Source organism: Delphinus delphis, chromosome 8, assembly GCF_949987515.2.
Source record: "Delphinus delphis chromosome 8, mDelDel1.2, whole genome shotgun sequence".
Taxonomy (NCBI): domain Eukaryota; kingdom Metazoa; phylum Chordata; class Mammalia; order Artiodactyla; family Delphinidae; genus Delphinus; species Delphinus delphis.
In genome coordinates this window covers 46,572,784-46,598,600 of record NC_082690.1, presented here as the reverse complement: position 1 = coordinate 46,598,600, position 25,817 = coordinate 46,572,784, and the positions used below count along the sequence as shown (strand labels likewise).

Here is a 25,817-nt window from a genome sequence, read left to right as displayed (position 1 = left end):
AGTGGCAAAAAAGAAAAAAAAAAAAAAAAAAAAAGAATGTTGCTGGCTGCCTCAAAGTCTACAAGCTCCCAGAGAGGGTTATTATTCCCTCCAATTGGACATAATTCTAGTTCAGGGGGAAACTGCAGGAGGGGAACTAAGAAAAGCATTTTGACTAAATTAGAGATATTTGAGAAATTTGGGGAGAGGAGAGGTGATATTTTAAAAAAAGTATACGAGAAAGTTAGTGAGAATTACTGAGCTATGAAAAAATGTAGTCATTCTTTCAAGCGTGTACCAGTACTATAAACTTGCTAATTTATGTTTACATTGTTATATTATGTCCATGAATGTAGAATTATTTGGAGATTTGTGGGTGAGGAATTTATATCACAAGTATAGCAAAATATTTTGACAGTGCACCTCATTATTCCATGGACTCAGTTACACCTCATGTTAAATCATACCCCTGAGTGAATATTCAGATGAATTAACATTCCCCCCAACTCACTATACTCCATTCACATGAACTTTTTGTTGATACCTGCCAATCTCTTTTTTGGCTTTGTGCTTTTTGTCCAAGCTACCCAAAATGTTTTTCTCATGCCAGCTCCTTCTCTTTTGTGTCTATTTAAACGTCACATCCTCAGTAGCCTTCCCTTACCACTCAGTCTAATATAGGATGCCCTGTTAATTTCTTTCCCAGTGCCCTGATTACTTCCTTCTCAACACTTACTGTAATCTGTAATTACTTTGTTTATTTGTTTACTGATTTTCTCTTCCTCTAATGAGCATGGAAGCTCCATGAAGGCAAGAGCTTTGTGTCCTCAGTACTCTATCCCCAGCATCTAGTGTGATGAGCAGCACATGAGAGACATTCACTGAATCTTTCCTGAATACATGAAAGGGTGAATTGATGGAAGGATGAATAGATCTCTTGAAAACAGTGTGAAATGGTTGAACATGAGTGTGATCTTTGAACCCTTAGGTTAATATTATGATATTATCAGTGACAAGATACAGGTGTGACCACCTCATGCATTAAACAAACACTAGGCAGTTTCAGTTAAGCAAATGCATGATAATTCATGCTAATTGTTTGGACAATTTAATTTTCATGTTTTAACCAGGTATTAGGTAGTTTCAGGTAAATTAATGAATGTTTCTTCATAGTAACTCAATTTTTTTTTTAAAAAATAGAAGGCAGCCATACCGAAGATACAAACCTGACCTTTGAAACTTAGCAGCAAACACTGCTAAGAATGTAGACGTTTTTCCATTCCAGTGGGGGTGAAAGAGGAGGACGATGGGAGATCAGTATTACAGTGTATTGGCTGAATCATGTATAAAATACTATTCTTTTTGATAACATTTTGTTTTGAGATGACTGGAATTTTTCAGTCTCTCACCATTAAGTGACATCAAACTTCATTTTCCTAAAGAGTGAAATGAAATTGACCAACATTAGTCATCCTTTCCTCCCTTTTACACTGTAGATAGTTGCAGGTAATATGGAGAAATGTTGACAGCAAATGTGGATTTGTGGCAAATTTGCTTTCTCGGGTTTTCTTTAGTTTACCTTAAAGCTGCCATTCCCTAGAGATGTTTCAGCTTGACACATTGAGCACAGAAGTAAAAACCTAGATAGAATTATTTCTTTTCCTGGAAAATTCTTTAAACTTGATTGTTTAAATAGTTGACACCAAAGGTCTAAACAGATAATACAATTATTTTCTGTCAAAAGAATCTCTGTTCAAACTAATGATTAAGAGACACTTTCTGTTAAAATTTCCCAAAGCATTTGGTTTTGTTAACTATTTTTTTTGGAATTGCAGTGCTTTTGTTTCTAAAACTATTTGTGGTTTAGGGATTATAAATCCCAGTTATGTCAACAAAATGTCAAGAAGTAGAAGTTTGGTACATAGATAGACTTGGCCAGTGCTTGGGAAACTTTTTAAGACTTTGTAAATCATAGAAAGTATGTTTGCTGCAAGATTTCACGCTTATTTTTAAGGCAATTGTTTTAAAATTGTTTGAGGTTTAGGACTTAATTTTGAAAATGGCTGCGATATAAACTTGTCTTAATATTTTTAGTTCCGTTTTGATTCTGCAACAATAAAATTTACATCTATCTGTCTTCAAAATTTGGTTGTAAATCAGAATTTCCTCCCAATTTTCTCTAGGGTTTTATCAGAATGTTTAGCGTGGGATACTTGATCCAGTGCTGCCTCCGGATTCCCTCTGCATTTAGGCATCTGTTTACACAGCCATCCCGGCTATTTTCTCTCTTCTACAATAAAGAAAACTTCCAGCTCGGAGCTTTTCTGGGCTCTTTTGTTAGTATATACAAGGTAAGGCTTTCAGAAGAGGAAAGAAAAGTGGGAAATAAATAACATGGCTATTGTTAAAATGAGATACGGCCTTAGCTCATCTGTTTTTTTTTTTTTTTTTTTTTTTTCTGCCGTACGCGGGCCTCTCACTGTTGCGGCCTCTCCCGTTGCGGAGCACAGGCTTCAGACGCGCAGGCTCAGTGGTCATGGCTCACGGGCCCAGCCGCGCCGCGGCATGTGGGATCTTTCCCGGACCGGGGCACGAACCCGTGTCCCCTGCATCGGCAGGCGGACTCTCAACCACTGCGCCACCAGGGAAGCCCTGTCATTTTTTTTTTTAATACTTCTTTCTGTAGTATTCGTAAATATCTCATCACCAAATATGCACATTATGTTGGGAATAGAGGCTGGAGATATTTCTTCTCTTAAAGCTTGAAAGTGTAGATATATTTGCATTTATACATAATATTAAAGATTTTCAAAAACTCATTTTCTTTTCTTCAACAATGTAGTCACTGAGAAAATATGAACTTCCTGATATTTCTAACATCAAAAGTGATGTATCTATTTGTTTTTTCTGAATAATTTTACTACCTGATTATTAATTTAAACATTTTCAGACCCTCCTAGCTGATATCAACCTTTGATAGAAAGAGTAAGGATTTTCTCTTGTAACTGATATAAGCAATGACTTATTTTCCATCTCCCACTCACTCACTCTTTCTACTGTACTCTCTCAAATAAACAAAGTTAACATTCTTCCACCTCTTTCTGCATGTTCCTATAAATGTACCCACACATATATAATAAGCACCTACCTAAACACATATATAGGGATCATCTGTGACATAACACTCTGCAATTTGAAGTAATGGCCTTTTGTTTAATGGGAATCACTAATATGTAAATCATATTACTGACATATTTTATTAAACATCTAAAATTGATATTCAAAATTTAAAGGTAAAATGTGTTAACTAAGGTCGACCTGTATGCATGTGCATGCATGTGTGCATGTGCACACACACAGTTGTTAAAAGAAAATGCTGGGAAAAACTGAATTCTGGAATTATTTTGGATAAGATGGTTGTGTTTCATTTTATGATAAAGTTTACCTATAAAAGGTAGATGTGGAGAAAGTATTTTGAAATGGAAAGGAAAGAGTGGCAAATTATAAACTATAGTTAATCACTTGTTATGAAATATTACTAACACTGAAAACATTTTCAATATGGTTTGACTAGGAAGCATTACTTATATCTTTGAATATATACAAGAGTTAATAGGGCAGAATATTGGTGATAATATGTTTATATTCACATTCTTTTTCATTTCTTGTGTCATAGAGTTTGTATTTACTCTTAAGATAAACCCTTAAATATTTATATGTGGATTATCTCCAACATTTTTAGCCCAGGTTGGTTATTCTCCACCATCCAGCATATCTGAGAGCCTAGGCTTTTTTGTTTGTTTACATTTTTGCTACTTATTTGCTTAGGTAATATAAACTAATGGTAATTAAACTAAGGAAAATGCAACTGGGTCAGAAAATCTATTATAAGAAATATTCATACAGCATGTTCCAAAGCCATATGTGATTTCTGAAAAATTTATCAATTTTTTGCATCTTCCTAAGAATGTAATTAAGAGAAGGTCAGGCAAACAAACCTTATTTCTTATGTGTCTTCTTGGTGAACTGACCCTTTTTCCATTTTGTAATGTTCCTCTTTATCCTGGTAATATTCCTTGTTCTGAAGTCTACTATGTCTACTATTAATATAGCTACTTTTGATTATATTTGATGGTATATTTTCCTTCTTTAATCTTTCTGTGACCTCAGTTTAAAGGTTGGTTTCTTTTAGACCACATATAGTTGGTTCTTACTTTTGTATCCAGTTTGGTAATCACTGTCTTTTAATTGGTGTATTTAGACTCTTTACATTTAATATAGTTATTGATATGGTTGAGTTTATATCTGTTTGTATCTACTTTCTTATTAGTTGTTTCATATTTGTTCCATTTTTTCTTTGCTCTTTTTTTTTGTCTCCTTGATTTTGGGGGTATTTTTTAATGTATTTTAAATTTATATTAATTTTTTTGTATTTTTTATATTCTGTCATCACTATTGACTTATTATTTATATGTCTTAAAATTTAGTGACTGTCTTAACATTTATAATAAACATTTTTAATTTATTGGTCAATATTTTCAAATACTATTATACCACTTCAGTATGCTGTTGCTATTTTTGTTTTGGACCAGGAGTCAGAAAACTTTTTCTGTAAAGGGCCAAAGAGTAGATATTTTAAGCTTTGTGGAACATATGGTCTCACTCATAACTATTCAGCTCTGATGTTATAGTGTGAAAGCAGCCATAGACAATAGATAAATGAATGAGCATGGCTGTATTCCAATAAAAATTTAGCACACTGTATTAGAATTTCATATAATTTTCACATGTCACAAAATATTATTGTTTTTTATTTTTATCCATTGAGAGGTGTAAAAATATTCTAGCTTATGAGCCATGTAAAAACAGGTGGCAGGCTAGATTTGCCTAGTGGGCCATAGTTTTCTGACCACTGCTTTAGACAGCTGATTCATTTTTATAACAATTAAAGGTAAGAAAAACATGTCTTCTAAATTTACCTTCATTTTACCATTTCCAGAGCTCTTCATCTCTTTTTTTATACGTAAATTCTTATCTGGTATCTTGTTCCTTCTGCCTGCAGAACGACCTTTAACATTTCTGGTAATGCAGGTCTGCAGGTGGTACATTTTCTCAGCTTCTATCTGTCTGAGAGAGTCTTTTTTTTTGTTTCTCCCCCCCCCCCACATTAACATTTATTAAACATTTTGAGTATTATACACAATTTGCTTCTTTTGCTTAGCAATTTTTGGCGTTTTTCTGTCAGTATTTTGTCCTTTTTAACTGCTGCAGATGTTACATTTTATAGACATATTGGTTAGTTATTTCTTATTTATCAACATTTGGGCTCTTTCCAACTTTGAAAAAAAATGTTGCAACAAATACTCTTGGGTCCATTTCTTTGTTCAGGACTAATTTCTAGAAGTGCAAGTTCTGGGTCCAAACCCAGAATATTTTGAATATTAATTGATATTGCTAACTTACACTCTAAAAAGTTTGTCCCAATTTATAAGGCAGAAAATGCTCTTTTTTTTTTGGATACTTAATCTAAATCTTTGCTAACATGATGGGTAAAACATGTTTTAATTTTCATTTTTTAATTCTGTGAAGTTTAGTTTCTAACTTACTAATTTTGGTTTCTAGCAATATTCATTCTCAATTTATTACCTCCTTGAATTTTTAATTTTAGCCATTATGCTTGATATTAGATTATTCTTTTTTGTAAAGAGCAGCCACTTCTTGTTTCATCATTGTAACATCTCATGGAATCTCACTGAAGATCAGAAACAAAGTCTTTTAAGGTCTCAGACCTTCTCTTTTAACCACCGAAAAGGTAGTGTCATACCTGCCTCTTTACTATCCGTGTGGAATATCCTGGCGTTCTCAACTTATTGACTCCCGGTCTGAGTGAACAGAATATTTTTCACAAGTGTGATATAGAGTAATTCACAGTCCCTCTTTTGATCTAATTTTAATAACTGAGTGCTAGCTCTTCTATTTATAAACTATTTCTGACCTTTGGACCCATCTGCCTAACTCCTAGCTCTATAGGCTCTGGTTTCAACTTATGCTACCAGGGGACTCTCCCACTTTGGGCTGTCTTGGTAGATATTCTACCCTAGGCCGGTGCTCGTAACCTATTCTTGACCCTTGATGGTCATTCAGGCAGTTACAGCAAGAAATGTTTCACGAATGGTATCTGATACAGTCTAGTTAAGATTAATGGGGAATAAAGGTACTTTGCTTAGAAATAATTATCCATAGATCTAAAGTCAACAAAAGTCTTTACAACAAAAACTACATAATTTTTTTTGGGGGGGGCGGGGAGGAGGAGGCTTGAAATAGATCAGAAATAGATCAGAAAACACTTTCATATTAACTGTTCTTTCCATATTCTTCAAATATGCCTTTCTCCTCCTGGACATCAGAAGGAACACCTGGATATTCTGGGAGAAGTTTATATTTTTCCAAATCAGTTTCTGGAAAAAATGTGTCACTTTCAAATTCCTGCATGATCCTTGTCACAAATAGTCGAAGATGGCCTGGCCTGTTCATGGCTTCCTTGTAAACTGAACTGTGTCCCACTATCCAAACCATGTCCACTTTATTTGTTAATTCTGGTTGCTCAATAAGTTTTAAGGCAAGAAAATGAGCTCCCTGTGGAGGTTCCTTGAATTCTCTACTGAGAACTATATTAATTCTGTCCTTTAAAGGTCGATTCGTCTCTGGATTGGAGAACCAGCTCTTCCTACCCATAATCACCAAATTCTGTTTACCTTCTACTGAAGAAGTTGTGGTCATTCTTTGGAAATACCTGTATTCATTCCTGAGCAGGGGCCAGGGCAGGTCCCCGTTCTTGACGATGGCTCGTCCCCGATCTTGCCGATGTTCTGTGTTCTGGGACCCAGCAACAATGCAGTTTAGCGGACGAACCATGACAGCAGCAGAAAACACTTCCGAGCTAGCACGTCACACCGATATGGGGATTACCCGCCAGCTTGGTGCGAAATTTCTGAGAGAGTCTTTATTTCACCTTCATATTGAAAAATGTTTTCTCTAACTATAGGATTCTGACTTGACAGAGTTGTAGCTTATCCAGCTTTTTCTCCTTGTTAGAATGGGAGTGATACTTTTCCCGGCATTCTACATCTAAGCAAACGTAGAATTTTTGAATTCATTTTGAAAAATCATTACAATGAAAATTTTATGTATAATTTCTTAATAGGGTCTATCCAAACAGTAACGTTATAACAGGTTACTGTTCATAATTTTCCCAATCATATATTCAGTTTGATTTAAATAATATCACCAATTTGCCTCCAAGGTCAGCTAATGACTCACCCATTACAGATGTTACATGCATTTTTTCCCTAGAACTGAAACAACTGAAGTCATTGTATTTTCTTCTTGATACAGGGTACTAGTTGCTTCCTGCGCTGGGTCAGAAATCTGGATGATGAACTGCATGCCATTATAGCTGGTAAAGCAATGATAAAATACATATATTACTATTGCATCAATCAGTAGTAGGAATGAAGCAGACATGGTTTTCAGATTCATCTGATTTCTTTGTATCTTCCCTTCTCTGTAATAGAATCCCCATTAAGGCACTAGTACAAACATTTTGTATTTGTGAAGTTTAACATGTCAAGGCTCTCTTGCCATCTGATGTTTTGGGTTGGCAATATAATGACTCGGGTATCTGTCCTGCTACAGGCCAGAAATACTAGGGAAAATGTGTCACAAAAGAACATAAAGACTTAAAATATTGTAGAAGTGACTAGTGGAAGTGCAGTTAGATTTCTTAAAATATTCTGATTTTACCACTGGCAAGTGATGTATTTTTTAATAATAATTTTTTTAGGAACTCAAGTAACTTTATAAAAATAAAAACTAAACATTTTCTGTGAGTGCAGTATATGTATTACTTAAGTTAAATAGACAATTTTTCAGATATGTATTCGTAATAGCCCTACTATTAGTATTCCAGGCCTCCTACCACCTTGGTTTTCCATTTATAGAATGAAAGCAATGGAGGGAAGTGTGATGACAGCACTAAACATAATTTGAGCTGTTAGGAGAATAGATGAATGACTATTTCCACTTAAAATCAGAAATGGTACCAGTAACCTTTAAAAAATTATTTTAAAAGATCATTGTATTTGGCAAGACCACTGCTGTTTTTAAAAGTTAAATTTAGAATGTAGTTTCTTGTGATATGTGTATCAGAACTGTGGTTCCTAACTCTAAAGGTCAATGTTTAAGTTTAAAAATATGTGATAATAAATAAGAATTCACCCCATTTTAATGTCATCACTTATATTACTGTCCTTGATTTTGTTGTGACAAAAGGCAGTGCTACAAATCAGTTCTTTCCTGTTTAAGTGAATCAACATTTCTGAGTGACTTAATAACAAAGAAATACTTTGAGTTCTGATCAGTTTTGCCTTATTTGTTGTTTCAGGATTTTTGGCGGGAATATCAATGATGTTTTATAAAAGCACAACAATTTCCATGTATTTAGCTTCCAAATTGGTAGAGGTAAGCAAACATTTTTAAGCACATACAACCAAAGGATACAGAGCTTTTTAGCTGCTTTGGCAGTAGAAGTTTCAAAAGCAAATTCTAATCCTATAAAAGTACTTACAAAGTCAGTTCTCCTATTTCTTCTTTTTTCTTTGTGTTATTTTCAAATATACACAAGCATAGGAGGAATAATGTGATAACCCTCATGTACCCCATCATACAGCTTCAACAGTTAACAGCATTTGGCCAATCTCCTTTCACCTATACTGCTCCAAACCCCCAAGTACCGAGTTATTTTAAAACAAATCCCAGAGATCAAACCACTTCATCTGTAAACAACTGAGGAGAAAGAGTCCTTAAAAAATAAAACTAAAGAATAAGGACTCCTTAAAAACAAACAAATCATGAATGCCATCAGAGTATAATCAAAATACATGTCATTAATTTTAAAAACCTGGTAATTCTTTATTATTATCGTTATCCAATTAGAGCTTGCATTTTCAATATTACCTCACAAATGTCTTTTGCAATCCCTTTGTTTTAGTTGAGATCCAAAGTCTCTTTTTAGTTTATAATAGTTATCCCTCACCCTTTCTTCTTTTCTTCCCCCTTTCTTTTTTTTCCTTGCCATTTATTTGTTGATAATCTAGGTTATTAATTCTTTGGAATTTCCCACATTCTGGATTTTGCTGATTGCATCCTCACTGGTGGTGTTATAACATGTTCCTTTAACTCATGTATTGTCTGTAAACTGTAAATTAGATCTAGAGCCTTAAGCAAGTTCAGGTTCAGTTTCTTTTAGGCGGATGGTAGTGGCAGAAAAACTTCACATTTACTGTGTGTGTGAATTCCTATTACATCACATTAGGAAACACAAAAATGTCGGGTTGTCTCTCTTCTTTTTTTTTTTTTTGTGGTACACGGGCCTCTCACTGTTGTGGCCTCTCCCGTTGCGGAGCACAGGCTCCGGACGCGCAGGCTCAGCGGCCATGGCTCACGGGCCCAGCCGCTCCGCGGCATGTGGGATCTTCCCGGACCGAGGCAAGAACCCGTGTCCCCTGCATCGGCAGGCAGACTCTCAACCACTGCGCCACCAGGAAAGCCCCTGTCTCTCTCTCAACCACTGCGCCACCAGGGATGCTAAGATGGATCAGTGGGCTCAGTGTTGATAGAGCCAACATAAGGTTCCCCATCTTTTACCCTATTTTTCTAGCAGCCATTAATGACCAGGGTTTATTATTTCACTGAGGGTTGCAAAATCATCATAATCTACTATTATTGTTTCTTCTGCATTTATTAGTGGGAATTCTTCATAAAGAACTTTCCCTTTCAGCTGTTTGGTTACTGTGAGATCGTCTGTTCACAAAGTCATAATAAAGTGCTTGATTACTTCCCTTTATTTGCTAATGTTTGGAATGAGTTAGTCCCTAGCATCCTGCAAAGTTGACCTGTAAGTCTTTGTTGTCAGGTGTCTTTATGGAGTTTAAGGTATTTGATTTGTTTCAACCTATTGCAGTCATTATGCTCAAATTGCCCCATCTTTGGCCATGAGAGCCTCTTCAAGTTGACTCCTGTTTCTTTTTTCACGTAATTCCGGTATCTTTGATAGTTTTCTTGCTTTGTGATAAAACAAGATATTCCAGGCTCACCTGGGTGGTTTCCTGCTCCAGACATAGAATCAGCCTTCTCCAATGGCACCTAGTTTCTTCTGGTGAGAAATGGTATTTAGAAAACTTTAGTTTGGGTGCTAAAGGTTTTTTGCTCCTAGGCTAGTCATTGTTTCTTGGCCTTTCCAGTGAACAGAGTTAGAGCATCCTATTTTTTTTCCCTTTCTTTTCAGAGAAAGAGAAAATAATTAGGAGCACATTGATGTTTTCATCAAATTTATTTATTTATCAAATTTATTTATTTATCAAAGTTCAGGTTATAGATTTTATTTAACTTGTTTGAATTTTAAAAAGTTTTATCTCACTAAAAATCTGTGTCCCTAATGACATTAAGAAAATTACATATTTGTTTTATCCAAATGAGAGACAGAAAGAGAGAGAGAGAAGGAGGCAGGGGAGGAGGCATTTATTTTTTCTCAGTGCCTTTGGAAGCCATTGGAGAGCTTTAAGCATGGAAATGACGTGATTTAATTCACATTTTAAGAAGAATATTCTGGCTATTATATAGAGAATGGATTAGAGGCAAGACTGGAATCTGGGAGAAAACCGTTAGTCTCAGGCAGAAAATGGTGGCTTGTGTCAGGATGGTAGCAGTAGAGATGGAAAAAAGTACACAGATTTGGTGTATGGTTAGGAGATGGAGTTGGCAGGACTTGCTAATAGAGAGGAAAAGGGGAGTGAGAGAATATATTTTTTTGCCCTAGCTGGCAAAAAATATATTCTTTGACATAGGGGCCATCCAACATTGAGATCTAGTTTGTAAAATGTTTCTCTAAATGGCTAGAGGTTTTAAGGCCAAGCAGTGGTATCACTGTTTCTTATATCAACAGATCGTATCTGATAAGTGTGCTGATGAGAACTTTTTTTTAAATGCAGGAAATTAGAAGTATAAGCTTACTATGTCCTTTGTGGAATTAATGACTATCGTATAATAGGCAATCATTTTCCTATGATTGAAGTTAATTTTATATTAAAATGATATATTACTATATAATGCGTCTTAAGTAAACATCACCTGTATAGGCAACTTTTTTCTTGGAAAAAATTATTTCCAAGACATATTTATTGAGTATCGATTATGTTCCCATTACTGCGGTGGTGCTGGTAAGCATATAGAAGTATAGGATACAGTCCCAACTCTTCATTAACTTAGACTCTAGGTCAACAGATAAGTTTTATTGTAGGAAATAATTAGGAACATAATAATCCCATATATCAAGAAATACCTGTTTCACATAACATTTCTATGATGCCATTCTACCACATCTGAATTTCATTTTTGTTAACAGGAATACACTACAGTATATCTGTACCTTGTAATATATTATCATATAACTTTCAAAATAATGGCCCATGTTTATCTTGTTACTGAAGTAGATTATAAATCTCTTTGTACATATCTTACAGATTGAAGTTAATTTTATATTAAAATGCTATATTAATACATAATATTAATTAAAAATCAGCTGTATAAACAACTTTTTTCTTGGAAAAAAATTATTTTATGTTCTTTATTTCATGGTCCACTCATGTCTTCTTAAAGCTCCCTCCAACCTATTGAAACACCATTCTGTCTTGGTCATCTTTCCACTTTTCTTACTTGTTTCACTTTAGCATCCCTACGTTCCAGAAAACCCATTTCCATGAATTATCCTTTGTTCCATCCATATAAATTTGCTGGAAATTCCCCATACATGTCATGTATTTTCACCCTGTTTGTTACCCCTGCTTTTCCTCTCTTATCTAGTTGTTGATGTTAGGCCTCTTAGAAAGCAGCAGTATTAAAAGTGGGGTCAGCAGACCAGCGCTGGTCTATGAACTGTTCATTACCATACCAGTTCATTACAAGGAAAGGATAGAAACTGAGAGGAAGCATTTGGAAACCTTATAGCAACTCGATGGAGTAATTTGTTTTTTGAATGTAATAGTGAAAATTTGGTTCAATTCTAGTAATTCATTTTTAGTGTATTATAAAAGCATCAGGCCATGATAGTTGGAAATTTTGTTTTTTAAAAAGTGGTTCTTCACTGCAGATGGTTTGAGATGCCCACTACTCAATGTAGTCATTTCTGAAATTCTCCTTGGTCCTTTGTCATAGACAGAGTAGTTGCTCCCTCCTCTGGGGAGCCTATATATATATATATATATATATATATATATATATATATATATATATATATATATATATGAGATAAACATAGATATACGTACATACCCATGTGATGATCTACACATCTAATCAATATAGATATCTTGTAACCTTATTAGAGTGTGTTAGTTATTTCTTATGCGCTAATTGGGTTTACACCAGTACATGTTTAATGAATGAATGAATAGATCTAACAGAGAAGGGAAGACTTGAGCATTGTACAAACAGCAGTGAAGAATAAATAGCATGAAAGAGGTAGAAACAAAGTGCTGTTGAATTTCACAGAAAAGTATTATTACTGGCATCTGGGGTTTGGGGTGAGTGAATGAGGGAAAGGGAAGGGCTGACACTTAACATGTCAGGGAAGTACCTATGATTTGAGCTCTGAAAGGATTGTTAGGATTTTGAAAGGTAGAAAAAATAGTTGTAGATAGGGAACGTATCACTCCACCTTATTGGTAATGCTATTTAAAGTTGTTTTCTTTATAAATCTTGCGCTATGTGCTTGTTTTGCAGACAATGTATTTCAAAGGTATTGAAGCAGGAAAGGTTCCCTATTTTCCCCATGCAGACACTATCATCTATTCCATCTCTACAGCAATTTGCTTCCAGGCAGTAAGTATAACTTTTTCAAATGAGAAGTAGAATTATTTCTGTTTCTAGTGTATATATTAAACCAATGGGGGAAAAATAAAGGCCTGGGAACATTTCCAGTTTTTACATTCTATGCTTTTTTTGTTTTGTTAGCAAGATAGCTTGCAAGTTTCAAATCATTAAACATGTTAACTTAGTGGGCTAGGTCATGTTTTATGAACACAACAATTTTTAGGTTTAAGTAGAGTGCAATTTTTGTAGGAGAATTATCACTCTAGTACCTTGGCTAGAATGCCCTAACTTAATTTTACTTCAAAAAAAAGATACCATGGGCATAAATATGAATAATTGCTTTTTCCCAGTATTACTCAGGCAGTGAGGATAGGGGTAGAATCTAGTTTAATAGAAGCATCGTTCAATCTCTTTAAATTCTGCAATCACCGTCATTGATGTTAATGGTCTTAGGGCTTTTGCAAAGTTTGGGGGACAGCTTTTATTTGCAGTTTCTCACAGTAATGCTGCCAAGTTGGTAAACTTACTATAACTAGCGAAGTGCCAGCTATCTAATGGGCACCTAGTAAACGCTTCCCAATGATAATAACTATTAACTCAATTATTATTCCATGAGCAATATTCCTATTTGAAGGCATATTTACAAAGATTCTTGAGAGTTATCAACTTAAACATTAATACATGTTTTTGTTACTACTGTCATCACTGTCGTTAAATAGAGTGAGCAATAAAAATAGAGACAAATATGTTCTGTTGCCTAAGACTGCTGATAATATTTGCTGTTTACTAAAAGAAGTCTCAAATTGAATATTCTAATTTAGGCTGTCATGGAAGTTCAGACCTTACGACCATCTTACTGGAAGTTCCTTTTAAGGCTCACCAAGGGCAGGTAAGTGACTGAGATGTTTTAACTGGTCATAGAAAAAAGCAATTTCCATAAAAAAGATTTTGAATCTTTTCGTTTACTTGAGGGAATATTCTTTCAGTGGTAAAGTAGGTATCTAGCTATAAATCAAATATGACCTAAAATTTAATAAGAATAACATGGGGCATTCTTTTAGTGAACATTATTTTGACTATTTTTTTCCCTATATTATTTTAGATATTTTAAGTGTTCTAGATTAATATGTTGACTTGCAAACTGCTGATAGGTTACTATATAACATTCTTAAGTCTCACTTTTAAAATCTTTAATCTCTTCTTTTTGATTAAAAACATTACACAGATTCATTAGAAATCATGCCTGAACAATTAACTGATTTCCACTTTGGAAAAATAATCATACTCTTTTGCCTGACTTTGTAAGCACACTTTTCTTTGCCTTTACGATCATATTCCTTATTGTTGTTGTTGTTGTTAGCATTTCCTGATTATAATCTAATTCTTTGGGAGGCAGGTTGACCTGATAGAAAGACCATGAGCTTGGGAATTGAACAGACCTAGGTTTGACTGCAGTTCTGATACCCTTAGCTGTGTCACCGGTTGGGAACATTCTTTACCATCATGAGCCTCAAGTTTCTTTCTTTCTTCAATGAAACAATAATACATTGTGGGAAAATCGAGATGTTTGTGGCAGCCTTTAGGCACCTAGTAGGCATTCAGTAAATAGCAGCTCTCATTAATATTAGTAATAGCGAACAGTTGTATCGTGCTTACTGTGTCCGAGAACTGGTTTTAAGATACACACATACACACATACAGCATACATATACATACATATGTGTTTAATCCTTAAAGTAGCTCTGTGAGATAGGTACTATTAATATCTTGCTTTCGCAATGTGAGGAAACTGAGGTGCACGCAGAGGTTAAGCGCCTGCCAGAATCACAGAGCTAGGAAAGGACGGAGCTAGGATATGAGCCAGGCGGTCCGACTGCAGAGTTCTTCCTCTTAGCCATGACACTGTGTATCCTCTATATTATTAGTATTTAATCATTTCTTTCTTTGTCATTCACGTTTCTTTGCACATCAATGAGTTTAACCAGTTGATTATTTCGGAAGGGAACATACTTTGGGAAGGATCTGAAAATCACATTTATTGGCTCTTGGAATAATGATACTGGCCAATAACTCAAAACTAATTTCACCTGGGTATCTTCCCCAGAAAAGAAAGGCTTATGATCAGGCACAGAGACACAGAAGGTCCATCCTGCACATTAGCTAAAATATATGTCTTTTAAAAATTTTATATCTCTTAGGTTAGGTGATGGATAAAATGAGGGCTGTGTTTTTACTATGTTGTGTCTGTTAGAAATTTGAAAACCTATATGCTGTTGGCCCTTCAGTCACATTTGGATGTATTTTCTGTTGACTGTGAGAGGTTAAAATTTCAATTATGAGAGGAATTACGTTTAATACCTTTGCTTGTCAGTAAATGTTAGCGCATTCATTATACATTTAGCTTCTTGTGATTTTATTCATCAGAAAAATCACAATGAACCTATTTTTCTATTTGACACAACCTAGTGGAAAGGATTCTAGAAGGGTTTGAAATAATGATGGTAATCTCTGGGGTTTCAGTCTGGGGGATTATCATCTTTTTAAAGAAAATACGAGACAGTGAATCTCGAGGAAGAGCATCAAAGTGACTTTTGAATCTGCCATTGAGTCTTTTGCCATGTCAGCCTTTTCGGTCTTCCCGTCCCATGAAAGATAAGTCAAATGGAGTGAATCATCTTCTTTTATAAACTTCATTAAGTACTTGTTCCCTGTGTCCTCTGTTTTACAGATTTGCCGTTATGAACCGAAAAGTCCTTGATGTTTTTGGTACTGGTGCATCTAAACACTTTCAGGATTTCATCCCTAAGTTGGATCCAAGATACACAGTTGTAACACCAGAGTTGCCCGTCGAGTTTTCTTGAAGATGACCGTAACTTATTAATGTGACTTAATGTTTCATTATTTTGTCCTAGAGAGTTAATTATGTTGAACACAAAGAAGGGGGCCTGAGCTTGAACGTCAGTGTTACTTCAATGAGAAACGCTCTTTTTTTTTGTTTTTCTTACCAATCAGAAATACAGAAGCTTTTCAGGAAAGTGTTGCTTAATAATTAAGCTCCCTCTATAGCCAGAATCTCATTCTGGATCACTGTAATGGTTGACATTATGATATATTATTATCGATTAAATTATATCCACAAGCAATATTAAATAATTATGTAGAAATGTAGTAACAAATAAGAGTATACTTAAAATTACTTTAAAAGATGTTTTACTTCATTCCAATCTAATTCTTGGTTAAAACTAAGAATATTTCTACATTTTAGGATACAAAGGATCACGGGTACATGGATTTGGTCTGTATTTTTTTTTTTTTTTTTAACTTCTGAATTGGTAACTATAGTAGTGAAATGTTATGGGTATGGAGTAACTCTTCACAGACAGTGCTGCTTTATTTAGTAGAGAGCAAATTAATTGGAGAAAGTGGCCATTCTTAACTTCAGGGATGCAAAGACGGGTATCATACTGTTGGGATAAATGCCGTGGTATCCGTGCTCTTTTTCCACTGATACCTTCATCTCTCTCCATGATTAGTTGGGTTCTTCGGCAGCCAGTGAACCTATGTATTAGTGACAGGTTAGGAGCAAATGGAAATTGACGTATCTGATAAAGTTGAAACATATGTTTTAATCTTTTACAGAAGCATTACACTTGAATATTCAAAAACAAATGAAGTTACTTTTAAACCTCCTGTAGGTTTATTATGTTTGTCTTCATTTATAAGGGCTGAATTCTTCATAGCTAAGTTTGTACGCTGTTGTCGATTTAGAAGGGATCAAATTCTATGGAACAAAAGTAGTTTGGGCAAGTTTGGCAGTTTGTTCCCTCAGCTGGTTCACCTATACGGATGTTTGACAACTAAAAACATTCTAAAAATCCAGTGGAGGTTTAAAAGTCCACTTCATAATTGGATGCAGGTTCTCTAGCCTCTTTCCAAAAAATCATTATCGTCACTTTTACTCATGTTAGAGCAAAGAAGTGACAAAATGTAGTCACTGCTGATTATGAGTTAGTTCAGGACAGCTTTGATTGAAATATGATCACTCTTTAGAGTTTTTCAGGGACAAGTTATTCTTTTCTAAGTTAATGCAAGGCTTAAGTGGTTGTGATATGTTACATTACAATTAATGTAACATATAGGGATAATGGTATATTTTTTTAATATAATTTTGTTGCTGAAAAGTTTTAGGCTGCTGTAAATTAATTATGCAGTAGAACTTGTGTAGCAATAAGAATTATAACCCAGACTTTTTAAATGCTTAATCCTCCATATTCAATTTCATCAAGCCTTGTATACTTCTGTTTACATGGAATTCTAACCTTGGTTGTTATGGCAGATTGAAACCAAACAAAAAAAGAGTATCAGCGAGAGCCAGTTTAATTAGGCCAAAATTTTGCAGTGTGATTAGCTTTTTAGGGTCGACTTGTCTATTAGGCAATACTGTTAAAGGATCCTTTTGGCTTCAGACTTCCAAATTGATTAATAAATTCAGTTTTAAGTTTTTATTCACTGGAATCAAAATGATGATTAGTACTGTGTTTACTTTTAAAAATGAAGTATTATAGCAGTGAAGAAAGCACTGCTACTTGCATCTCATTTTCTCTATTCAGAAATCATGTTTATCATATTTTTCCGTCAGTTAAACAGAAAACTTTTTAATCCGTAAGTTATTGTTTTCATTCAGATTAAAAGACTATGAAATTGAAAGACAAATTCTACTGAGGTACGATGAGATTGTTTAGTGAAATTTTCCTGGTCAAAAGGTGCATTCCTATGATTTATTTTTTTTAACACAAGGTATAGCCATCTTTTATTTTATAGAAAGTATGAAATGAAATAACCATCATGAAGCAGAGTCATACAATGAATGTATAGCTGGAATGAACAGTTAACTAGTTTGCAGTGGTGAATAGAAAAGGACAATTTGATTTCATTGGGACGGATTGCAAAGTATCGAGCAAACACAAAGAAACTGTGTTTGTATTCCTGAATTCAATCAAAATGAATGTGTTTCTACCTCTAACTAACCAGGTATGGATTGGCAACTTGGCATCATAAATAAAGTCAAATAGATGTGTCCATTCCAAAACATGTTTTTTAGTCCATTTATACTCCAAAGAAATCCTGTCTATGTTAAGTTTCCTTCCACTAGACCTGATTATATTAAACACTTATTATGCCCTCTTAGTATTTCCTACATCTTTATATAGACTGAAAAACAGTGCATTGAGGTGCTTAATAGGATTATGGTTGTTTCTTGTATTGATTAACTATTTCCTGTATTAGTAAAATCCTACAGTTAGTACCAACCAAGTGAAGAAACAAGTTGCATGATAACAAATTGTCTCAATTCTGTTAGATTCTTACCCATTTTTCATCAGATAGTTTAGTCCATTTTATTACCCGTTTCTGAAATAAAACCTTTTGATTCGGTTGTCTTTTTTTTTTTTTAATAAATTCTATGATTTCTTCTGTAACTTTTCTTGATCTGTAAACATTGTAGTTTCTCAGTTGATGCCTAGTATATTTTTTGCTTTCATTTCTTCTTTAGTCAGTGGTTATTTAGTTTAGAATTTTATCTTCTTACTCGTTGCTCTTATTAGATTTTCGAATTTACTTTTGTCTCAATCAAACATGTCTTTCATGACGAAACCCAAATCGGTCAGTTGTCACACAGTGTGTTCTTGTTGAGCTTGCGTATTCATCTTCTTGTAGATTTTGTCTAGGCTAACAATTGATTTAGTTGTTAATGCTGACAAAATTGTTTCTGCTTGTACGTTATCACATTCCTGAGTTTCTAAGTCCTCTGATAATGTCTAGTTAAGGAGAATCAGTTTTCTTTACCTTCAAGGAGCTTCGTCCACTTGCTCTGGCACATCCTCCTAGCAGTGGGGGTCAAGTGGCCTCGCTGCAGGGCCAGAGGGGCGTGCCCACTGGGAGCAGTGGCCTGGTGTTTTTGCTGCCTTTGAATCAAAAGTCACCGAGCCCTTAGAGCCCTTGAGTTCTCCCTGTGATTTATTTTTACTAGTATAAGTAGAAAGTAATTTGTCAGAGCGACAGAATCTTCTTGCACGGATGCTTTTTGGCTCCACAAAGAGAAAAGAAGTATTCATGTCTGAACTGTGATCTTGCTAACATATCTGATACACTTTATCTCCCCTAACACCTTGACCTGTCGCTGCTTATCTCTTCAGTATTCATTTTCAGATAGACGGTTTAGGTAGCTGAAAACGAGTGACCAAGAAGAAGACCTAAGAAAAACAGTAAGAAATAACTGTTTTCTGTGGGGCTGGGCTAAGGCTAGCTCAGGAGACTGTTACAGTCGCCGTAACTCTGCGCCTCCTCTTCATAGCCCTTTCCTGCTGGTGCGTTAGCTGGCTCTGCAATTCCTTCCTGTGGAGTTGGCAAGGAAACGAGTGTAGGCACCGAGGTGGCTGTGAGGTCAGCTGTGCCCCGGGGCCCGGGGGCTGTGTGGACTTCCCTCTAGCCAGGGACTTCCCTCTTCCCTTAACTTCAAGATTAAGGCTGTGTTTTCTGTTTCAAGCTGTAGCCTCAGGTGACTTTGTAAAACTTCCATAGTTAGGGAAAGGGTAACTACAAAGAAATGAGACTGACATTGATGTGTGATTTCTGGGTCAGGAGCTTGACCGTGATGTAGCACGTGTCCTAGGACTGCAGCAGGACAGTGCGTAGCCTGAAGCTTACAGCTGTGGTGAATAAGAATATGTGCTGTTTTATATTGAGAAAAGTGAGTGACTTTTAATTGGAGGAAAGAATTAATATCTGGTAACTGATTTCTTGCTCTTTGATGTGGCCTCTCCCTCCCTTTTCATGCTTCAGTCCCAGCTGTCACCTTTCTCCTCTTTCCCAGCCTTGGAATCTTCATGTCTGGCCTCATGTTACCTCTCTGCACTCCTCGTCCCCGTGCCTCTTGGCTTTCTTCTGCTGGTTGGTGTTATGTTCCAACTATGCTCCTTGAATGTGGGTGCTCCATCGCTCCCTCGGGTGACAGCTGGTTAGGTGGGGCCCCTAGAAGGATCGTGAAAATGGAGTAGAACTTTCTGAGGATGGTGTCTTGTGATATGGCTCTGCACTTGTTAGGCAGGAAGAAATGAAGGTTAACTGCAGAGATGCGGGAGGAGATGGACCTCTGTAATGTGGGACCTTTAAATCCAGGACAGTCAGTCTTTTCTCAACAACAGCATAACATCACCTGACTTTTGCTGTGGCTACACAGGAGGAAGAACTCATTTCCTGTTGCTTTCTCTATTTTCTTTCCACCTTTACCTCATCCAAATGTGCCCTAAGTGAAATAATACATTGGGCTTTAACCTTAGCCTCTGCAGGCCTGAAAATCCCAGTAATCACACACACACACACACACACACACACACGCACACACGCACGCACCATCTGGTCCACAGCAGATGTCTCAGGCGAGGCGTAATTTGTACTTCTTCTCCAGATCACAAGCCACTGCAGCTTGCCTGTTCGGTCTTGTGTTCAGTTTGAGGTACTCCCACCGCCCCCGCCCATCCTCTGCCTCCACCCCTGCCAAAGCATTCTGACCCTGTCAGAAAACCCCAGACTGCAGGTAATAGGATGTTCCCTGGTCCTAGCACACGGCATAGCGGTCTCAGCATCCCTTCAGGCTTCTACAGGTGGACCTGTGGACCTATATTGACTGCAGTCCCCCAGGAATGTTACTTTCCTCTGTCGTTTAATTTGGACCAGGCAATTTCTGAGGGCTGTTTCCTCAGTATCTACTAAACTATTTTAGTTATCAAGTAACCCCTTAAATGAATTTTCCTTTTTGGGTGATTTTGGTCCCACAAGAGGACCCTGTGGCTGTGGAGAGAGATTGGTACCCAAGGTCTAAAAAGGTTTAAAGCATGAAGTAATCCTGTTGTTGGTCATTATAGGATGGGGTGCCACAAGGGGTGCGTGAGAAGAGTGTAAGTACACATTTCACGTCTTACCTCTTCCCTCCTATTTGTTTCTTTACCACCAGGAAAGCCTGGGCTTTCCTACCACATCTTTGCCATTTATTTCTTCAGTTTGAGTTCTCCAGGGAAAAAATGAAGTCCTTATTTTCCTGTTTGTTTTAGGGAAAGTTGAGACTGGTAAGAGTCTAAAGGAATGCTGTGGAGTCTGTAAGGAAACGAGGTAGCTTCTCCACTCCTCTCCCCTGAGAAGGGAGCCAGAGGGATTCATTCAAAGTGGGAGTGTTTAGAGTCGTGTCCCAGTGACCTGTGTGACCGTTGTACCCTACAAGACTTGGCGTGGTGAACAGGCAGTGTGTGAAGGGGGAGGAAAGAGTTTTTTTCTCAGAATTATTAAAGTAGGTGCCAGGTCTGCAGCGTTATTATGAATATAAACCTGACTGGAGGCCAGTGGTCCAACTAGCCGTTAACTAGCGAGGTACTTTGCTTCATCAAAGTATTCGGTGTTTGTGGCATGAATGAATGAATGGCCTTGTGATGCTTAAGAAAGGCAGCAGTTAAGTGGGAAATGTGTTAAAAGTATTAAGGGAGGTTTTATATGAATAAAAATTGTAACTTCCTCCTTTTGAAATTTAATTTGTAATATAGTCGAATCTGCAAAACCACAGGAAGGAATTCAGTTGCATCTAAATCTGAGTCTGCAGTTTGGGGAAGGCTGTCATTCTCAGGAAAAGCAGTAAGGTTCTCCTAAGACCAAAGAGGGCAGAATAAATCTATAAAACTAGAGGTATACTTGAATCATCTGGGCTTTTTTTTTTCTCCATTAGAACGCTTGTTTCACTAGAACTTGGATTCAAATTCAAAAATGGGATTGCAGTTATTGTTAATTGCTCATCTAATGATTGTTTAATCCTTCTTCCTTGCCGAGAACACTTACTTTGTTTAAGGCAGCAATATGCCCAGCCCCAGGGGATGGATCATGATTTTTCTAGGCCTTTCATGTTGCTCCTTCTTATCCAGATACTTTTCCGACCTCTCCTCTGAAGATGGTCATATGACCCAGTTTGGGCCAATAAGATGTAGTGGAAAATCTGGGAAACTCTCAGGAAATTTTTTTCTTGCCTGATTAAAGGAACGCTCTTTTCAACTCCTTTTGTTTTCTCGTTCATAACACTAGTTAATGGCATCTGGATCTGTGGCAGCGGTCTTGCAAATATGAGGTAAAAAGTAAAAAGATGAAAACCCACCACGTTAAAGGTGTCACAGCTGAAAAATGGAAAGAACCTGCCTCCCAGATGCCATTCGAACCACCGAATCGATGCCAGTAACCACATACCTCTGAGCATTTTGAGCAAACAGACCTCCATCTCTTAAGGCTGTACTAGGCAAGGATTCTGTTACTTTGCAGTTGAAAACATTTCTAATTGACACATTCCAATCCTATATAGATCAGGCCTCAGATTCATTTCCCAGGGTATGCCTCCCTCCCTTGACTTAGAATGTTCCCTTTTCCTCCCCTACTCCACTTCTGCCTGTGTTCTGAAATACTCAGTCTCCTCCTCTTTGAAAGTTGGGCTGATCTTTTATCCCTGTCTCTCTGAAGCACTTTGCTAACACTGCACATAGAGCACATTCCGTTTTCGATTAGCTGTGTACTCACCTGTTGCTCCTTTATATGCTGGCGTATATTTGAAGGGCAGAACCCACGGCTTATCCCCATCTCGGTGCCTAAATCAGGCCTCTATATGGGGGTTATAGGGAGGAGTTAGTTAGAGTGGGAGGTGGCGGTCCCAGCAGCTGCCTGTTGAATATATGCTACCTCTGTGGAGTCTGCAGACTAAAAAGCTACCCTTAGTCCTCCTGTAAAAGTCTGGAAAATATTATCCTTATGAATGATTTTGTAAATACTCCAGGAAATTGTCTTCTATTACCATTCCAACAGCTATTGGAGCCAGTTTGGCTTCAGGTCTTAGAGAAATGATTTGTCATCTGTCTCATTTGTCTGCTTTTTCCTGACAGAGCTGGAATTCTGGATTGTTCCACACTTGAAAACGCCAAATCCGAACCAGAGTTAGACAGGGCAGGACTCGAGGCTCTTCCTTCCCACTAATTTTACAGGGTAAAAATTCACAGGCAGTTTCCTAGAATTACACTTTGCGTCTGGCTTTTCAATAGCCTATTACGATTACTTTTTCCCTATCACAGAGAGGATATTTGAGAGGGAAAAGCTTGAAATCACTCTTATCAGTACAAGCAGGGCCCTAACAGATAGCTTCTCTGATACTCATGTTTTTAGGGGGAAAACAAGGCAACTAAAATGTATGAGGTGCCTCTGATATATAGCAGATTGTTCACATCTCATGCAAACCTCACCACCTAATAACAGATATTATTAGTTCTGTTTTACCAGTGAAAGAACCGGTAATTTGCCCAAAGTGGCAGTACTGGAATTTGAGCTCAGATCTTCCAGAGTTGAAAGTTTAAGTTTTGTTTTGTTTTTCTCAGAACATAACCGTACCTCCCAAGAGGTGGTATCTTCACTCTCCTCTGTTAAAAGTAATCATATAACATCGTAATAAAGATCTTGCCTCCAAAAATGGTTTTGACATTTACTTTCAGAACAGAAACTGGAAATATTATCTCACTCAAAAAAACTAAAAGACCTGATAATGTATATAAAACAGCAGTTTTCAGACACTGGCCATCAAGCAGTGCAGGGCAGTGATCCCCGAGAGAAGGAAAACAAATGAATTGAGTCCTGTGATGGCCCTAGCTGATGCTTGGAGAGAGATTCCAGATTGCAGCTCAGGAAGGGAGCACCACAGCAGAGCCCAGAGGTCTCCCTGAGCTGAGGAAACAGACCTGAGAGTCCAAAGAGGCCAAAGTGGTTGAAGCTCCTAGGGTAGAGTACAAGAGAGGAGCGAGCTGCACAGAAAGAAGGCATAAAGATATAGAGAGGGTCCCCTTGAGACTTCAGCTGAGTACTTCTGTTTGCGTGGGACGAAGCTACTGAGGCTGGAGGAAGAACCACCTGAAAGGAGCGGAGGGAATAATCACTGACGTTCACACAAAGCGGTTAATAGTTTGTGTTCTTGCTTGCCAGAGTGGAAAACTTTGTAATTCTCAAAGGGCACTAGATAGGAAAGTCAGAAAAGTATTACTTCAGTAGGAGAGCAACATTAACCCTGGACTAAAAGCTCCAAAGTTTCTGGTTTCTAAAACAGTTTCTGTGTAACTGTCTCCTAGAACAAAGTACAAGAATATAGGGATACAAATATTTTGCATATGCAACAAGGTAAAAACTCAAAATGTTTGGCATCCAATAAAAAAGAATTGTCAGGCATGCAAAAAGCCAGAACTTACAAAACCCATAAGTGAAGGAGAAAAAAGAGATCCAGAAATGACACAAATTATAGAAATATTATTTGTACAAAAGGACATTGTAACTATATGCCATGTATCAAGAAGGTAGTGGTCCGGAAGTAGAGGCAAGATTGAGCATGTTAATTAGAGCTATAGAAGATATAAAAAGGACCAGAAAATATAAGAGACGAAAATATGCAATGTCTGAGATTTTAAAAAACAAAACCCCACACTGGGTGAGATTAACAGTAGATTAGACAGCAAAAGAAAAGATTTTAAAACTTGAAAACATAGCAGAAGAAACTATCTCAAATTATTTAGAGTGAAATATGACTGGAAAAAAAGTGGACAGAGCTTTAGTGAGCTATGAATCAACTTCAAGCAGTCTGATGTATGTACAGTTGGAGTCCTCAAGGGAGAAGAGATGGGTGTGAGGGTGGAAGGGGAAAAGAAAAAAATATTTTGTATTTTCATATTTCTTCAGGTCATTTGGAGACAGGGGCCAACAGTTCTTCAAATTTGATGAAAATTACAAACCCACAGGTCCAAGAAGTTCAATGAACTCCAAGGACAAGAAACATGAAAAGGATCACACCAAGGCACATCTTAAATCAAACTGCTTTAAGCCAGTGATTTAAAAAAAATATCTTGGCACATCCAGATAGGGGAAAAGGACATGTCACATACAAAGGAGCTCAAATAAAAATGACAGGAAACTTCTCATTGAAAACCATGGGAACCAGAAGACAGTGGAGCAACATCTTTAATATAGTAAAAGGAACAAGATAGACTAAAACCTGTCAACCTAGAATTCTATATGCAGTGAAAATATCTTTTCAAACAACAAAGGCAAAATAAAGACTTTTTCAAACATCCAAAAGGTGAATAAATACATCACCAGTAGACCTGCATTACAAGAAATGTTTTTAAAAGTCTTTCAAACATATAAAATAATACTGTGTGAAAATATGGTAAATATGTGGCTAAATACTAAAGCTCTCTTTTTTTGTTATTAAATCTATTGAAAAGATAATTGCTGAAGACAGTAATAGTACCCATTTATCGTGGACTTTATAACACATTAAAAAATAAAACACACAACAATTACACAAAGTTTAGGAAGGGGAAAATGGAAGTATAGTATGGTAATATTTTCATGCTATACATGAAGTGGTATAATATTACTTGAAGGAAAACTGTGATAAGTTAAAGATGTATAAGCCCTAAGGTAATTCTCCTCACCCCCCAAAAGTGTTCTAGCTAATAATGCAACAACAAAATACAGTGGAATCATCAGTAAGTATTCAGTTTATCCAAAAGGAGGAAGAAAAAGGAAGGACAAGGGAACAAAGAAGAAGACGAATAGCAGGATAATAGACGTAAGCTCAACCATATCAATAAGCACATTGATTGTAAATGGTCTAAACACCCAATAAAAAGGCAGAGATTGTCACATTGAATAAAAGAAGGCAAGGCCCAACTGTATGCTATTTTCTCAAAACCCACTTTAGGTATAAAGACACTAGGCTTAAAGTATAGAGAAAGATACAATAACAGTAAGTTAAAGAAAGCAGGTGTACTATAGTAGTAGTAAATAAAGTAGAT

General features: G+C 36.5%; 1 protein-coding gene and 1 pseudogene across 1 annotated transcript in view; one reads left to right on the top strand and one right to left on the bottom strand.

Annotated features, from left to right (window-relative positions):
* Positions 1-24,665, top strand: part of TMEM135 (transmembrane protein 135) — a 256,148-nt gene extending 231,483 nt beyond the window's left edge. Inside the window, exons 10-15 of the mRNA XM_060018130.1 lie at positions 2,163-2,330; positions 7,375-7,438; positions 8,423-8,499; positions 12,817-12,915; positions 13,728-13,795; positions 15,635-24,665. Of these exons, the coding sequence (XP_059874113.1) occupies positions 2,163-2,330; positions 7,375-7,438; positions 8,423-8,499; positions 12,817-12,915; positions 13,728-13,795; positions 15,635-15,767 (609 nt within the window). The 3' untranslated portion in view covers positions 15,768-24,665. The remainder of the gene's footprint in view (positions 1-2,162; positions 2,331-7,374; positions 7,439-8,422; positions 8,500-12,816; positions 12,916-13,727; positions 13,796-15,634) is intronic.
* Positions 4,509-7,364, bottom strand: LOC132429615 (dihydrofolate reductase pseudogene; annotated as a pseudogene).
* Positions 24,666-25,817: the final 1,152 nt, after the last annotated feature.